Source organism: Ranitomeya variabilis, chromosome 3 (genome assembly GCF_051348905.1).
Source record: "Ranitomeya variabilis isolate aRanVar5 chromosome 3, aRanVar5.hap1, whole genome shotgun sequence".
Lineage (NCBI taxonomy): Eukaryota > Metazoa > Chordata > Amphibia > Anura > Dendrobatidae > Ranitomeya > Ranitomeya variabilis.
Window position 1 is genome coordinate 181,726,210 of NC_135234.1, and position 18,468 is coordinate 181,744,677.

General features: G+C 42.2%; 1 protein-coding gene across 3 annotated transcripts in view; it reads right to left on the bottom strand.

Moving 5' to 3' along the window:
* ST7L (suppression of tumorigenicity 7 like) overlaps positions 1-18,468 on the bottom strand; it is a 195,671-nt gene that overhangs the window by 124,419 nt on the left and 52,784 nt on the right. For all 3 annotated transcript variants that reach the window (XM_077294908.1, XM_077294906.1, XM_077294907.1), the window contains exons 7-11: positions 17,816-17,970; positions 16,660-16,757; positions 13,948-14,062; positions 7,234-7,306; positions 2,143-2,245 (exon numbers count right to left, since the gene is read on the bottom strand). In XM_077294908.1, the coding sequence (XP_077151023.1) occupies positions 2,143-2,245; positions 7,234-7,306; positions 13,948-14,062; positions 16,660-16,757; positions 17,816-17,970 (544 nt within the window). The remainder of the gene's footprint in view (positions 1-2,142; positions 2,246-7,233; positions 7,307-13,947; positions 14,063-16,659; positions 16,758-17,815; positions 17,971-18,468) is intronic.

Genomic DNA, 18,468 nt, shown 5'->3' on the forward strand with positions numbered 1-18,468 from the left:
AAAAAATCACAGACAGTTTGAAAGGAGATAGACTTGATAGTTGATGGAGAAGCTGCCTTCATTTTTTTTTAATATGAGAAAAAAAACTGATGAAACTCTGAATATTTTAGGAGTACGAAGTGTGAATGAAGCCTCAGGCTATGTGCACACGCTGCAGATTTTGCTGCGGATCCGCAGATTTGGCGCTGCGGATCTGCAGCAGTTTTCCATGAGTTTACAGTACCATGTAAACGTATGGAAAACAAAATCCGCAATGCACATACTGCGGAAAAAAATGCGCAGAAACGCAGCAGTGTTTTTTCCGCAGCATGTCAATTCTTTGTGCGGATTCCTATTCCTCAATAGGAATCCGCAGGTGTAAAACCGCAGGTGGAATCCACACAAATACTGCACAAAAACCGCAGTAAATCTGCGGGCAATCCGCAGTGCGGTTTACCTGCGGATTTTGCAAAAACAGTACGGAAAAATCCGCACACCAATTCGCAACGTGTGCACATAGCCTCACTGACATCAACCATATTCTGTAAAAATACTGTAAGTTTAGATGAAGAACAATGCAAAGTGGGTCCAGGAATGAATAGTATTGTCCTAATCAACAAGGAGCAACATATTTCCAGATATTTCAGAAGGTAAAAATAGCACCGTCATTATTCAAATCATCAATAAGGAAGACATGGCCAGTTTATGATTTATGAAAAGCGTCAATAACCCAGATTGGCCCATTTATAATATTCCGGTTGATATTTATACACAGTCATGATTGCACCACATTTGCAAAAGAGGAAAATAAATAAGAATGGAATGTTTTCCAATCCTGGCATTTTATTAACCATGTGTATACCAAGCATAAGTCACAAATTGCTCTGGTCTCTGCGTCTTTGTCCACATTTATTCCAAAAATATACATTTCCTTACAAGTCTGGGCAGCAATAAATGTTTGGGCCGGTGAGACAGACGTGAAACCCTTTGTCATTGAGCTCTTGAAATTTGAGAGGTTATTTTTAGCAGGCATGTAAGGGGCAGATCTGTTTGATGTACTCGATGAGGGAAATACAATGTCTGTGCTGAATATTATGCTGGTGGACTAGATTCCACGGCTTGTAGTGCCCATATGCCGCATGTCACCGAGTGTAAGATACAGAGGAGAGATGAATGAAGAGGAGATAGCCATGGATGGTATACTCTATAGGGTTGTCCAGGATTAGAAAGACATGGCTGCTGTCTCCCGGGAACAGCGACACTTACAGGCCTACATACAGGTCGTGTGTCCTATTGCACTGTGCTCACATTCACTTTACCCCCTTTGAGGACATTGACGGGATTGTACGTCCCGATCAGGGTATGTATGGAGCGGAGACCACTTCATGCTGAGCAGATGATGGAAAGCTGAGATGCCGCTGTCAATCACAGAAAGCAGCATTTAAACAGCTGAGGCGCAACTGCGTCCACGCGACACAATTTTGGGGTACCCATGGATTGCCAAGGAAGCTAGAGGTCTTCTGAATTCTCCCATGGCTGCCATGTTGGTTCTCCTATGAAGTCTTGCCTCTGTAACCATATATGTGATCACATTACCTCAGAGGACAATAAAACTTTCACACTCCTTATCTATGAACTGCTCCAATATTTACGGGCACAAGTGTTTCTCCCCTTCCCATACGGATAGTTCTGCTTCACGTCACTTGTGTTATCTACTCATCAGATTTTGTGTTATACGATGTCTGATGAAGAGACCTGAGTAGTCTGGAAAGCTTTCTATTTGTTACCATCTTTTCAGTTAGGGGTTAATTCACATTGCGTTGTGTCCCCTGTAGGGTGATTTCAGATTCATGCCCCGGCGAGGACACAGAACACAATGTGAAAGCACCCTTAGCCATTAAAAAGGTATCGCCACTGAGAAATCTCAAATTGTAATAGTTTTCTATCTACTAGCTAACTTGGTCCAGAGATATATTTTGGCTGTTTCAATCTTCTCCAGATGCTTCATGGATTGTAGACTCTGGTGAGCATGGCCCTCGCTCCTCTCGTAATTTCTCATTAGTTGTAATGCTGGATTGTGTTTGTGATTATGGACTCTGAATTGTACGGCGCTGTGGAACATGTTGATGATATACTTTATAAATATAGATTGTTAATACATACCTTTGGGACATGAGGGTTAAATTCTACTGCTCGATGAATGGCCTCCACAGCATTCATCTCTGATGTACTGAGTCCTCTCCTAGAGGCTGTTTCAGGTGAGAATCTACAACAGAAATCCATAAAGATCAACTACAAAATGTCAAGTTTTGGTATGATGTGCACACATGGTACTGCTGTCCAAGACGTTGTACTAAAGTACAATGGTGCAGTCCCTTATTTCTGTGTCGTTTTTATTACCTTGTCAGAACATCATGTTCCCGTATTTGCATAGACAGGATTTCTTTTAGAATTATTGGGCTTGTACAAAATAGTTAAAAAAAAAAAATTAAAAGGTAAATTTTTTGTTCGAATCACAAAGAAATTCTACGATAGATTTTATATTTGGCTCCACTACTGTCTACCATTTAAGAACCCAATTCCACAAGGGAACAAAGATGTACTAGTCCAATTAAAATTTATATGATCTTTATTGAAAAAATAAAAAAAGAGTTAACAGATTCATGTTTATTTACAACTATGAAAAAAATGCAGTCGTGAAGGGCACAAACACCCCCTGTATACACCACCAAATACCAATTTAGTATGTCGCAATATAACCTAATCTAAACATCAACAGGGTCCTTTCCCCCCATTACCTATGCACTTCACACTACCCCACTACCCACACTATCAATGCCTTCCCTGGGCCATGCTACTATGGTTTACAGCACTACTATATATGTGTCCAATACTTACTATTACAGTGCAGAGTGCGCAGCTGGAGGTGAGCGAACAAGGGAGTGTGTGCCCACCCCAAAGGACATTTCGATCTTGACTTCGTCTGACTCTTTTTTTTATTAATTTTTCAATAAAGATCATATAAATTTTAATTGTACTAGTACATCTTTGTTCCCTTGTGGAATTGGGTTTGTTAGTAATTTGATGTGCCCATTTATAAATAAAGTATCCACATGGGGGTTTTGATTTAAATATTACATGATAAAAAACATTTTTGAATCCCTCTATCATGTGGTTGTGTTGGTGGTTGGTGAATTGTCTACCGTTTACTTATACTTATTTAGGGACTAATGAGACGACTGGCCACACTCCCCTCTCTTCATTCGCCGCACTGAAACAAATCGTCATCAGGGGGGATGGGCAATCCCAACACTCCCCTCTCTTTGTTTGCCACCCTAAAACAAAGCATCATCGGGTTATGTGGGGGGGTCAGATGGACATACCAACACTCCCCTTGCTTCATTTGCCGCCCTGAAAAGAAATGCCAACACAGGACGGTAACGCACTTGTTCTCTTGGCCCATGAAACGAGACGTCATCACCGATGTCTGTTTCATACGCTGGGCTGTGTATTTTCTACTGCGCATGTTTGCTACAATTATAACCTGAAAAGGAATATAAGGGTATGTTCACACTGGGTGTTTTTGCTGCTTTTTTATGCTAATTTTTAGCTGCTTTTTACAGTACCAGCAAAGTCTATGAGATTTCAGAAATCTCACGTACACACATTGTTTTTACTCTCATCAGGATTTTGTGATTTGCTTCGTTTTTTTAAATTTTTACATAGAGCATGTCACTTCTTTCAGGGTTTGCAATGTTTTTCACCCATCGACTTGAATTGATAGCGAAAAAACGCTGCAAATACGCAGGCTGACTTTTTTTGCAGCGTATTTTTGATAACCAACCAGGCAAAACTCACAGCTGGGGGCTGCAACCTTCAGCTGTCAGTGTTAGCAAAGCTGGTTATCAATAACAGAAGGGTCCCCACACTGGTTTTTTATCTATTTAAATAAATAATTTGAAAAAAATGATTAAAAATAAAAAAAAAACGGCATGCCCCCCCCCCCATTTTCGACAACCATCCTCGCTAAAGCAGACAGCTGGGGGCTGGTATTCTCAGGCTGGTAAGGGGCCATGGATATTGGCCTCGCAGCCTAAAAATAGCAGCCTGCAGCTGCCCAGAAAAGGTGCATCTATTAGATGTGCCAATTCTGGCGCTCTGCCTGGCTCTTCCCACTTGCCCTGTAGCAGTGGGGTTCATACTGTATTTGTGGGTTGATGTCACCTTTGCATTGTCAGGTGACATCAAGTCCATGGATTAGTAATGGAGAGGCGCCTATCCATTACTAATCCTATAGCTGGATTGTAAATAAACACACAGGCCGAAATAAAGTCTTTTATTTCAAATAAAACAAAACACAGTTTTATTTTTTTATTTAAAAATAATAAAACACAGTTATACTCACCTAACACTTAACTCCACCGAAGCCTTTGTTCTCCTGTAATAAACCAAAAATAAAAAAACAACCATATCCCTCACCTGTCTTTTGTTCTGTCCCATGCCGTAATCGATGTCTAGGGATTAACAGTTTTCAACTTGTACGGTGCCAAGATGCGACTGTCCAGGCTGAGAACCACTGGTGAATGAGCTGCTGCGAGCACAGCCTCAGTGACTAGCGGTGACATCACTGAGGCTGAGTTCCAAGCCGGGCTGAACTACGGTGACCTCGGTGAGATCCCCGCTAGCACCGTGAGAAAGTCGCACGGTGTAGAGGCGAGTTCACCACAGTTCACTGGGAGAATTTCACTGCGGCGAATTTGAACTGCGGTGAACTCGCTTCTGCACAGTGCAACATTCTCATGGTGCTAGCGGGGATCTCACTGAGGTCACCGCCATTCAGCCCGCCTGGGAACACCGCCTCAGTGACCTCACCACTTCTCACTGTACTAGCATATCATTTTCAGCCTTGCTCAAACGAGGACCGTTTTTTATATTGTTTTGTATTGGCAATAATCAGGTATACGTTAAGCTTAATCCATCTAAGTTACAAGGGAACCTGTCAACAGATTTTGCCGCTATGAGATGTGGCCACCGCCTTTCAGGGCTTATCAAAAGCATTCTATAATGCTGTAGATAAGCCCCCTGTCTGACCTGCAAGTGAAGAAAAGTAAGTTATATTATACTCAGCCGGGGGGGCGGTCCGGTCCGATGGGTGTCGCAGGTCCGGGTCTGGCGCCTCCCATCTTCTTGCGACGCCACCCTCCTGCTTCTTCATCGCTCCCCGGCATCGGTGCTCCTGCGCAGGCGTACTTCTCTGCCCTGTTGAAGGCAGAGTAAAGTACTGCAGTGTGCAGGCGCTGGGCCTCTCTGATCTTTCCTAGCGCCTGCACACTGCAGTACTTTACTCCATGATGAGGAGGAGCGATGCCGGGGAGTGATGAAGAAGCAGGAGGGCGGCGTCGCAAGAAGATGGGAGGCACCGGACCCGGATCTGCGACACACCAGACCACCCCCCCGGGTGAGTGCTATATAACTTATTTTTCTTCACTTGCAGGTCGGACAGGGGACTTATGTACAGCATTATAGAATGCTGTAGATAAGCCCTGAACCAGTGGTCACATCTTATAGCGGTAAAATCTGCAGACAGGTTCCCTTTAACCCTCTTCATGACATGCGCCGTACTAGTACTACCTGAGCCCACATCAAATCTGCGACATGTCAGCTGTTTTATACAGCTGACATGTGCGTGCAATAGCGGCGAGTGGAATCGCGATCCACCCGCCGCTATTAACTAGTTAAATGCCGCTGTCAAACGATGACAGCGGCATTTAATTAGCGCTTACGGTTATCGGGCAGGAAATGAGCGTATCACTGACCCCCATCACACGATCGGGGGTCAGCGATGTGTCGGCATGACAACCAGAGGTCTCCTTGAGACCTCTATGGTTGTTGATGCTGGATTGCTGTGAGCGCCACCCTGTGGTCGGCGCTCATAGCAATGCAGGAATTCAGCTACATAGGAGCGGATCTGAGCTTCGCTTCTATGTAGCAGAGCCGATCGAGTTGTGCCAGCTTCTAGCCTCCCATGGAACCTACTGAAGCATGGCAAAAGTGAAAAAAAAATAAAAAAAAAAATATGAAAAAAATAAAAAAAAAAATATTAAAAGTTTTACATCACCCCCCTTTCATCCCATTCAAAATAAAACAATAAAAAAAAAAATCAGACATACACATATTTGGTATCGCCGCGTTCAGAATCGCCCGATTTATCAATAAAAAAAAGGATTAACCTGATCGCTAATTAAAAACAGCAGAATTACGTTTTTTTGGTCGCTGCGACATTGCATTAAAATGGAAAAAATGGAAACACTATGGGTATCAGAAGATTGCACAAATGTTTTTTTTTTTTTTTTTTAGAAAAATTTGGAATTTTTTTTTCACCACTTAGATATGTTTGGTGTTTATGAACTCGTAATGACCTGGAGAATTATAATGGCAGATCAGTTTTAGCATTTAGTGAGCCTAGCAAAAAAGCCAAACAAAAAACCAGTGTGGGATTCCACTAGTTTTGCAATTTCACCGCACTTGGAATTTTTTTCCTGTTTTCTAGTACAAGACATGGTAAAATCAATGGTGTCGTTCAAAAGTACAACTCGTCCTGCAAAAAACAAGCCTTCACATGGCCATATTGACGGAAAAATAAAGTTATGGCTCTGGGAAGGAGGGGAGCAAAAAACAAAAATGCTAAAACGAAAAAGGGCTCCGTGATGAAGGGTTAAGGTCCATCTATTTACACTACACGACTAATAGAATGTTTCTTTTACAATGATCTTGGAAAGTCGAAATAGGCTGTTGATCACTTGACGAATGAGCAAAACACTAGTCATCAGATGAATTGATCTTTTAGATTGCATAACAGATCTCGGCAGCGCATTGTCCTGTATAACCAGGATTTGTGCTGCTGAGTACAATGGCATACTATGTGCACTGACTATGTATTAGAGATCGTTCAGTGTGCATCTGAAGCAGTTGGCATGTGTATAAAGGATATTAAACGACTGCTGACCCGCACAGTATAAAAGGACCCTTATACCCTTCTAAAGTCCGTCCCGTGTAAGGGGCACATTTGTTCTGGCATTTTTACCCAGCACTATACCACCTATAGCTCCCGAATACAGTGCAGAGAATTATGGCAGGGCAAAGAAATACTTATGATAAAATAAAATATAAAAATACAAATATATAATGCTGGTGTAAATGAAGAAAGTCTCCTGCTCCATTAGGGAAATAAAATGGACATTAAATTGTACAAACCTGTCAGACACAGCTCTGGCTTTTAGTAATGCTGCCGTGTAGCATATAGTAGCAGACTTTGGAAGACTTATATCTGCAATAACACAGAAAAAGAAGAAATGAGACCTGGTAGCTTTGGAGAGATAGAAGGTATTATTTTTCCTATATCTGTGAATTGGTAAGCATAGCGGTCAGCATAATGATGGTCAGGACAACAGCTCTTATATCTACGCAGCTTAGCTCTCTATATGGAGCTCATCAGGAGCAGTCCCTGAGATAGGGGAGACATCAGTACAACACAGGGGAAACATAGGAGCAAGAAGAGAGATGGGGGAATGGACAACTGTGTGCGAGAGGGCATTTACACAACAGTCTGCGCAACAGAGATGGCTATGAGGAGTGGTCTTTGAGAGAGGGACACCTAGAGCAGTCTGTGAGAGAGAGGAACACATAGCGCAGTCTGTAAGAGAGAGGGCCACAGAGAGCAGTCTGTAAGAGACAGGGCCACAGAGAGCAGTCTGTAAGAGACAGGGCCACAGAGAGCAGTCTGTGAGAAAGAGGAACACATAGCGCAGTCTGTAAGAGAGGGCCACAGAGAGCAGTCTGTAAGAAACAGGGCCACAGAGAGCAGTCTGGGTGAGAGAGGGACACCTAGAGCAGTCTGTGAGAGAGAGGAACACAGAGCAGTCTGTAAGAGACAGGGCCACAGAGAGCAGTCTGTGAGAAAGAGGAACACATAGCGCAGTCTGTAAGAGAGGGCCACAGAGAGCAGTCTGTAAGAAACAGGGCCACAGAGAGCAGTCTGTAAGAAACAGGGCCACAGAGAGCAGTCTGGGTGAGAGAGGAACACCTAGAGCAGTCTGTGAGAGAGAGGAACACAGAGAGCAGTCTGTAAGAGACAGGGCAACAGAGAGCAGACTGTAAGAGACAGGGCCACAGAGAGCAGTCTGTAAGAGACAGGGCGACAGAGAGCAGTCTGTGAGAGAAGGACGGGCACAGAGAGCAGTCTGTGAGAGAAGGACGGGCACAGAGAGCAGTCTGTGTGAGAGGGCCACAGAGAGGACGGGCAAAGAGAAGGGCGAGCACAGAGAGCAGTCTGTGGGAGAAGGACGGGCACGGAGAGCAGTCTGTGAGAGAAGGACGGGCACGGAGAGCAGTGTGAGAGAAGGACGGGCACAGAGGGCAGTCTGTGAGAGAAGGACAGCACAGAGAGCAGTCTGTGAGAGGACAGGCACAGAGCAGTCTGTGAAAGGACGGGCACAGAGAGCAGTCTGTGAGAGAAGGACGGGCACAGAGAGCAGTCTGTGAGAGAAGGACGAGTACAGAGAGCAGTCTGTGAGAGAAGGACGGGCACAGAGAGCAGTCTGTGAGAGAAGGACGAGAACAGAGAGCAGTCTGTGGGAGAAGGACGGGCACGGAGAGCAGTCTGTGAAAGAAGGATGGGCACAGAGAGCAGTCTGTGAGAGAAGGACGGGTACAGAGAGCAGTCTGAGAGAAGGACGGGCACAGAGAGCAGTCAGAGAAGGATGGGCAAAGAATAGTCTGAGAGAAAGATGGATATACGGGGAGCAGTCTGTAAAAAAGAGGGGGCTCAGAGCAGTCTGAGAAAAAGAGGGACATGGAGAGTAGTCTGTCAAAGGGGCAGGACACAACAGTGTGCAAGAAAGGTGGACACGGAGAGCAGTCTGTGAAAGAGAAAGAGGGACAAGTAGAGCAGTCTGTGAGAGAGAAAGAGGGACAAGTAGAGCAGTCTGTGAGAGAGAGAGGGACAAGGAGAGCAGTCTGTGAGAGGGACAGGGCATGGAGAGCAGTCTGTAAGAGAGCAGGGCCCGGAAAGCAGTCTGTGAGAGAAAGAGGGACATGGACACAGCAATCTGTGAGAGAAAGCGGATCACGGAGAGCAGTCAGTAAGGGAAAGGGGCACAAAGCAGAGAAAAAAAGCAGTTTGTGTGAGAACGAGGGGCACTGAGAGCCGTCTGCAAAAGAAAAAGGGGTACAGAGAGCAGTCTATAAAAGAAAGAGGGTCCCGGAAAGTAGTCTGTGAGAGAAAGGGAAACAGAGACAGGCATCTGTGACTGCTTGGGCAGACTATAAATATAACCATGCATATTGGCTTTGATATAGGGATTGCTTCTAATTCCCGAGTGTTCCCCACAGCAGTGCAACCTCTCAGTCCTCTCGGTTTCAACCTCGGATGTCTCCTTCAGCTCAGCTAATCCTGAGCACAGCCTGCTAACCTCTTGTCATGTGTGACATGCATTTCACAGAGACCATCTCTTCTTTTATGCCTGATTTGACATATAGACAATGAACATGCATGAATTGACTATTTGGGGATGGACAGGTAAGGTTTGGGTAGTCACTCTTGCGCTTTCTGGCTTATCCAATCCTAACTCTAGAAAAATGCAGAGGTGTTAATGGAGCAGATGGAAAAAGGAGATGTGGTCTCTTTCCTCCCATAAAAACGACAGCAAAATGCAGAGTGCTGATGGGACGTCTCGCAGCGTTGCTTAGAATTACCAGTTACATCCTTTTTTCAGCGGGAGGTGTATTAGGCTTCCAAACACGTCAGTCTTTTTTCTCTTTACAACACAATGTGTTACACACTTGACAAAACCTGCCGCAAAATCTGCAACAAATGCTGCTCGTTGTGAGTGGACAATTCCCCAACATGTCCTCTGACCACGCAGAAATCCTCTGCAGTATGTGAATATGAATTTTATAAAAATCTCATATACAGTACTCATATTGTACTGCTCAAACGTTTAGGTTTCCTGTACAAAAATAGCACTTATAATCCACAACTAATGCACCATATGTGAACCTAACCTAAGGAAGAGTATACAATGACTTGTAAGGCAAGTGTTACTATCCTACCAATTAGAAACATGATGCAACGGGATGATTTCACGTGGCTATAATAAAGGGAATAAGGCTGTTTCACTCAGGTGCAATGGTGTAAAATAATGCTCTAAATGCTCTATGGCCTAGAAGTGTTATCTTTGTCATTCATACAGACCCCCATTGCACTAGTGACATCCACAGGTCATAAGAAGGTACAGCACTATAGCGTAACAACATATTAATGCTAAAAACTTATTTCCAAAGTGATAGATACTCACGATTTCAATATAAAAACAAGCCTTGGACCCCTTTAATCAGAAATTTCCAAAACTACTGAATTAACTGCTAATTGCCAATGGCAAGAGTCTGCCGACACAAAAGGACTGTTCAAACCAAGCCCGAGCACTCAATGCACCCTTGGTCAAAAACTTTAGTGCACCTTATCAATTACTTTTGCACATATCTTATTTATGTATCATTATGCTTGCATATATAGCAGCATCATATACCACAATCTAAATACCTTATCATTTTTCCAACAAAACTTACAAAACCAAATATTTTTTTTAGGGACCACATCTCATTTGCAGTGACTTTGAGGGACCCATGTCACAGAAAATACCCAAAAGTGACACCATTTAAAACCTGCACCCCTCAACATACTCAAAACCACATTCAGGAAGTTTATTAACCCTTTAAGGGCTTCAAAGGAAAAAATGTAAAAATGTTGCTTAAGACCCACATTTTTCATTTTCACAAGGGTATATCGAGAAATTGCACAACAAATTGTAATGTCCATTTTCTACAGAGTTCGCCAATAGCCCACATGTCGGGTAAAACTACTGTTTGGGCACACAGCACGGCTCAAACCTTTGGAGCTCAAAAATTGCTGGAATAGAAAGCGGACGCATATGTCGCATTTGCAGACTCAAGGAACTTATCTAGAGGTGTGGCGAACACCTTGAACCCACAAGTGCGTCACAGAATTTTATAACTTTGAGCCGTGAAAATGGCAAAACACATTTTTCCTGCAAAAATGTAGCTTTAGCACCAAATTTTTCGTTTTCAAAAGGGTAACAGGAGAAAATGGACCATACAATTTGTTGTGCAATTTCAACAGAGTACACAGGTATCCCACATGTAATGGAAAACTTTTGTATAGGAGCAGAGCAGGACTCAGAAGGGAAGGAGGACCATTTAACTTTAGGAGAGCAAAATTCGCTGGAATAGATTTGTCACACAATTTTTGCTGAATGTGGCAATACCCCATATGTGGCTACATGGTAGGGCTCGGGAGGGAAGGAGCGCCATATATAGAACCCCTAAGTATCAGCAGAGCAGATTTCCCCCTCAACTGACCCAATTTTGGATATGTGATTCCTCTGGGATATTATCTACAGGTGTAGTGACAATTTTGCCTCCACGGGTGTTTTTCAGAAACAAGCGGCAGTGGATGTTGCCAAGTGAAAATTGCAAAGCTGCCAGTGTAGTGCCAGTACATGGCATTGCCCAGTACATTGTTGTGGCCGTACATTATGCTCAGCTCATGCTTCTGGAGATATACACCTGAAAATTAAGTGTCCTCTCATCGCTAGAGAAATGCCAAACATGTGGATGCTAATTATGGTTTAGACACACTGGGGCTCAGAAGAAAGGGGGACATTTGAGAGCACAGAATTTGTTGGATTTCTTTTGGGGGGAGAGGAACCATAACACTTTTCCAGAGCCTTTGTGCTACCAGTAATGTGGAAGCCCCCTATATTTCCATAGACAGATGACGGACCTGAGTGGGGGCTTTTTTTGAGGATGGATTTGAAGCTTTTACTGGGGATATTTTGGATCACATTTATCCTGTGGTCTATGTTGAGCACTTATATTGAGGTTTCCATCTAAATCTCTGAATGACGTGACAGATGAAACCCCTGAGGGATCCATTCAGTATAATGAGGCAGCAGAGTTACTCTGGACTCCGTCTGGCCTCTGTTCAGCGTTATCCTTTTCAGTAAACTGTGGCCAACCGTGCTTTTATGCACGCCCAAAAAAGACGGACACCATCAGATCACAGGCCAGACGGCATCCACAGTGTTTCCCTCTGTTAAATTATAGGGCATCTTCCACAGGAGGTTCTGTCTAAATTACGTAGTTCGGAGATTTACATGAAAACTGAGGTGTAAGCGCTCAGCGCAGGATAAATTTGGGCTCAGCTTTACTGCAATTTTTTGGAGGCAGAATGAATAAATCAGTAGCAGGTCAAGAATTGCCTTTATTTCGTTTTTATGCAGTTTCTTGTGTGGTATAAGTGATAAGGCGGCTGTATTCTTCGGGTTGACAGAGATACCAGATTATAGATTTTTTTATGTTTGGCTGCTGTCAAACACTAAAAATGTTTTGTTTTTTTTCCAAAACGAAGTTTTTGCATTGTCAAACTCAGAGTTATAATATTTTTATATTTGTGCGGAGTCAAATGAGGTCTTTTTTTTTTTTTTTTTGCTGGATGAGTTAAAATTTTTATCGGTACCATTTTGGGCACATAATATTATTTGATCGCTCTCCATTCCAATTTTTGGGAGGCAAAAATCAACAAAAATCAACTATTCGGGATTTTTTTTTTATGTTGTTCACCATGTGGTAAAATTGAAAAGGCAGCTTTATTCTTCCAGTGAGTATGATTACAGCAATACCACATTTATATTTTTTTATGTTTTGGTGCTTTAACACAATAAAAACAATTATTTAGAAAAAAGAATTGTTTTTGCATTGCTATATTCTGAGACCAATATTTTTAAAAAATATTTTTAATTTTTTTTTCTCTTTTATACTTGGTACCTCAATGAGACTTTAACTTTTTTTTACCCTGATCTCTGGTGTAATGCATTGCAATGCACCAGTTTTGTTATGCAATATACCTGTCAGTGCTGCACTGATAAATCGTCTTCTAGCCAATGTTCCTGGCAACGGCAGCCGGGTCTTGGCTATCATTTAAGCAGAGCTCCCGGCGGCGATAGTGTGGGCACCGCTCCTGTGCCCACACAATCGACAGGACGTTCCTTTTGTGGGAACGCACAGCAAGATGCGATGCACTGGAACATCCAATGTCGGGAAGTAGTGACTTATTAACGAATCAGGTTGTTCACGGATGAAGGATCTTTCATTGAATGGAGAATGACTAGTAAATCAAAAATTCAAACACAGTGAACTTTATATCAGATGATGAATATCTGTGATCGGTCAGCTAAAACCGTCATTTGTTCTTAAAGAAAACCTGTTGCTTTGTACAGTTGTGCTCAAAAGTTTACATACCCTGGCAGAATTTTTGCTTTCTTGGCCTTTTTTCAGAGAATACGAATGATAACACGTAAACTTTTTCACCACTCATGGTTAGTGGTTGGGTGAAGCCATTTATTGTCAAACTACTGTGTTTTCTCTTTTTCAATCATAATGACAACCCAAAACATCGACAAGTCTGCTGTCACTCATTCTCTGGTGCTGGCGTGGGAATAGCAGGTGCGTGACCTCAAGTATGGATCTGCATACATGCGGTCACATTCAGGCTAGATGAGCATGGCCCACTTCTATGCAAGAGTATTGAGCGAGCCCTGATAAAGTCTAGTCGGAATGTGGATGGAAATACGCGAATCGCAAAGTGCAGTCATATGCAGACTAGATGGGCATATGACTGCCCGCTCCCGGCAACAGAGGATTCTCACAGCTCACAGTGCATGCAGTGTTAGGATTCACGTAGAGTGACTGCAGACTGGACAACCACTTTAAGTCTTTGGATAAATGATGTTTACCTCCTCATGCCGTTTGCGCTTTTTGGTTTTGTATATTTGCTACATTGTTTAAATGGAATCTATGGGCAGTGTGCCTCTTGGGCAAAGTTCAGCTTACCGTCATATTTAGCAAGCACTGCCTGAACATCCGCATATGCCTGCAATTCCAGCAAAGCCTCCAGCAAGTTTTCATGGATATTTACCATGCTGAGCAGAGGAAACTCTTTCATTAGCTGCAAGTAAATACATCAATTAGATAAAACAAATATATCATTACTTTCACATTCCCGTGCAATTATTCAGTTTTCCTGGTGCGAGTGGAAGCTAATTAGGGTGCATTGCAATCTGATTAGTAATTGCTTAGCTCCAGAAAATTTATTTTATGCTTTGCTTGTTATTAATGACTGGTTTTCATATATCATTTTTCAGTGTGACAATCAATCAGGCCTGTAATAAGTTACACACAGGAATTGTTCCACGTACGATATTCCTTTTAAGCTGACAGTTGCGATATAGCATTACAGAGGCAGATGGGGGACTTCTGTAAAATAAGCTTAGTTATTGGAGTTTCTGTAATCTTTTTCCACAATCCAAACAGCCATCTAGGATTTCTTTAATCACTTTAATTATAGTTTCGTGTTTGGAAAAATGCATGGTGCATATGACTGTATAGGAGACAGAATTATGCATTTAGTCACAACCTTTAGGCTGAATCAACCTTCAAGATTTCTTAACTGTTACATTGCCCAGGACAGTGGCCAACATGTCTTCTCTGCAGAAAGCACTGAAGACTTTTTTATTGGTGTTGTGCAGTCCTAGAGTAGAAGACCAGACCCCACTGATGTACTCGACTTCAGTACATTTAAGAGGGTGTCTCATCATCATAAATGATTCCATAGTGCTTCTAAGAAGAAGAAACTTTGCCATTTACCTCTTGTGTAAAATCAGCTTTGTTCTCAAAAAAATTAGGGATTTTTAAAAGGAACCTGTCAGCAGATTCGTTGTACCCAACTCATGGGCACGACTGCAGCCTGGTATATTTTTCTTTGAAAAGCAGGATATAAATAAAGGTTGAAGAATCAGGCAAGCTTCTTCCCTCGCTGCTCAAGTTGTCTTGGAGTGTACATTGGGGAAAAAAACAGTCAATCACCTGGAGCGGCGCTTTGAAAAGTCGTCTAAGGGATGTATCATGCAGCCAGGCTAAGATTGATGCTGCCCATAGTTTGGGCTCCATAAATAAACAAACACGGTCCCTTTAACCCACTTGCTGGTTTCCTAGGCAAGAAGCCTTGTTTTACAGCTTGTAGGCACTGCTCTGAAGCTACCTGGGACCACAAAGGCTACCAGACAGGTTCTCCAGTCCCTGCAACAATTCTGGAGAGGTGCACGGAGGAACATGCCAGTGACAAGATGCACACGTTAAAGAATTAGGTGAAACTTTCTACACCACGACCCTTCAAGTACAACACCATTCTTAATAAATCAGGCTCCAGTGTTTAGGAGGGCACCCACCAGGCATCCACATCTGCAAATTTGCCTTTTTTTTTTTTTTACTGTGGCTGTTACACAGTGAAGTAATGTTTTGTTATTTTTAGTATTCCTGAATTTAAAGGTACCCAAAGATTGCAGAAAGTGAGATCAAAGGGGACAGAGTTTACTTTTTGGATGTAGTAATATAGAATTTGGGCAAAGATAAGTGTCTGCATTTCAGGTCTAACTGAAAATATGGTAACAAATTACTCAGGTCTCTTCATAAGGCATAGACTAATAGAAATTCTGAAGAATCACATATTTATGCACAACACAGCAAATATAAATGCCAGAGATAAGACAGGTGTTAATGTTTTATTGTCCTCTGATTGGGGTCTGGTTCTGTTATGATGACCCCACATGGTCTGAAAAGAAAATTCCTTAGTTAATGTAAAAAGACATAAATCCATGCGACACATTCATTCCTGCACTGAGAGTGTCAAAGGTCATCATCAGGTTATACTCCAAAACTCTTCTTTCTCTCTGTTTATCACTCACATAATGGTAGTTCTGCTTCACGTCACCTGTCTTATCTATGGCATTTATCTGTGATCTGCTGTGCATAAATATGTGATTCTTCAGAATTTCTATTAGTCTATGCCTGATGAAGAGACCTGAGTAGTCTCGAAAGCTTGCAATTTGTTACCATCTTGTTAGTTAGCCATTAAAAGGTATCAACCACTGAGGACTCTCAATTCTAAATATTTTTCTATCCACTGGCTAACACGGTACAAAGAGATATATCTTTCCTGCCTTTCAAGTCAGCATTTTGGGCATGGGTCTGTGGGGTTGATTCCCATCTGGTGCCCCTCTGTGGGGAAATATAAAATCTGTGCAATATACAGAGGGTCACCTCTATCTAGCAGAGGGTAGCGGTTTGGGTGTGTATTCCAAAACTGAAGGAAGAGTAGGTACATCTAAAGATGGCATTTTGTCAACTCAATGCTTTGTTATATGGTGATAACAAATATGTTTGGTTTTCAAATGTTTTATTACTTTTACTAGATAAAAACAATATTCAAGGGAAAATTAGCCTATTCATTTGTGATTTCATTTTTTATCAGTTTATGAAACTTTACATAACTATTTTGTTTTGATTCCTGTAATGTGTCTATTAATTGTGAAGATGCAGTCAATTTGGAAAGCTCACAGATGAATTTTGGAAACTTCTAAAAGCGCATTCATGTATAGTGTGGCTCTGTATAATATTTCCTCTGGACAAGATCTTTACAGTCATAAAAATGTTATTACAAAACAATTTTCCATAAAATGACCCGAGAGACGGACAAGTGATACTTACATCTCTCATTATTTTTACAGACTCTCGGATCCTCCCTAGCTTTCTTGCACACATGGCCAGCCTTCTTTTTGCGTAAACCAACACATTCATGTCCCTTTCTGTGTACATAAAGGCAAATTTAGTGAAAATATTTAGCTTTAGTTCAAAACTTACATCTTTCATTGATTGCAAGGAAATACTGGAAAACAATAGAGCAATATAGGGTCTTATCCAGTATGAAAGTGGAAGGAGAGGAGAGCAGGGATGTGCTCACCTGGTATGGTTGTCTTACCCACAACACTGGACGAACGCAGATAAAATGGCTGCTGCAGATCCAAGGAGGGATGTCAAGTAGCGAGAAAAGTGGAGAGCTGGATCTTTGTTGCGCTGCTGAAGACACAGCGTGTGGTTTGTCCTGATGAGGCAGTGTAATATTTCCACTTTATACAGCGCTAAAATCCACTGGTGTCTTCAGCAGCGCTACAAAGATCCCTCTCTCCACTTCTCTCCCTACTGGACATCTTTCATTGATTAACATCTGAAGTGTGATTGAAGAGTTCCATTCATTTTTTCAGTAGTGTATATGAAGGGAACCATATTTTTCAGGTAGATGGAACATGAAAAATAGGCAACAACATAAAAAAAAAATGGAAGAGCAATGTTAACATGAATACCGCATCTGGCTGCAAAGACATAAATGAAATATTCTAATACCTCTCTAAAATGATATGTGAGCGACCATTATAGAAGAAGGTAATATCACACATGTGTTCTAGATTTGTCAGGACTGGGGGAAAATGCTAAACTGCACTTCTTTAGCAAAGAGATATACACCTATCTGTGTACCATACGCACTATAATGCCACCACACACATTAGAAGAAAGCTGACCAACACAAACGATTTTGGTTTAAACCTATTTACTGCATATAGGGTTGTCCCAACTCTCCTAACACCAAAAGTCAGGGGAAAGCAGGATCAGGCATGCTAGACTTCAACAACACTAGCTTTGGTAGAAAAGCCATTGTAAAAGAAGCCTAGCGTCGGCTTCTACCCTGCTCCCTGTTGAGAACACTTCACCGGTGGTCATGTGTATGGTGGGCTTGGAGTGAAGAGAAGCTTTCTAAATATGTCAATTCATAGAACAACTTTAATGCAAGGATTATCTGTGTACTTACTATACTGTGCTTCATGACGGGAGCTCAGGTGCTGCATTTGCTGAGACTTCTTGTACGCCGATTCGGCAGCTTTTAGCGCTTGTTGGAACAACTTCTCTGCATCAGAAATTGTGGTTGCTTCTTCCTCAGCCAACAAAATGTATGCAGTGGCACAACTATATGAGGAAATAACATTGTAAAGCCTTATATGATAAAGTAAGAAACAGTAATTGTAGACATTTCCTTAAAGGGGTTGCCAAGTTCTCCTGCCTCCCTGCTTGCTGAGGAATGGTGCTCTCCTAATGATGGACAGTTTGGACCACCGGTATGTTTTCCCAGGCGGCCTGAACCATTCTGCAAGGAAAGACAGCTTTGCCTCTGAAGAATCAGATGAGTGCAGAGGCACTGAAGATGGCAGGATTCAGCAATCTGGTCAACTTCGGTGCAGAACTTGCAAGCCCCCCACCCAGAATACCGGCCACTTCTGCAGCAGTGGTGGGTAAACTAGACAACAAGCAGTAAACCATTGAATTAAAAAAAATTCACTCCACTTTTGAGAAAAGAGAGGATTTTTAATAAGTTGTAAATTGCTAAATTTCTTGTTTTTACAGGCACTTTGCAATGTTACCCATGTAACAAGATGAGACAATCCCTTTAATGCAAAAGCAGAGAAG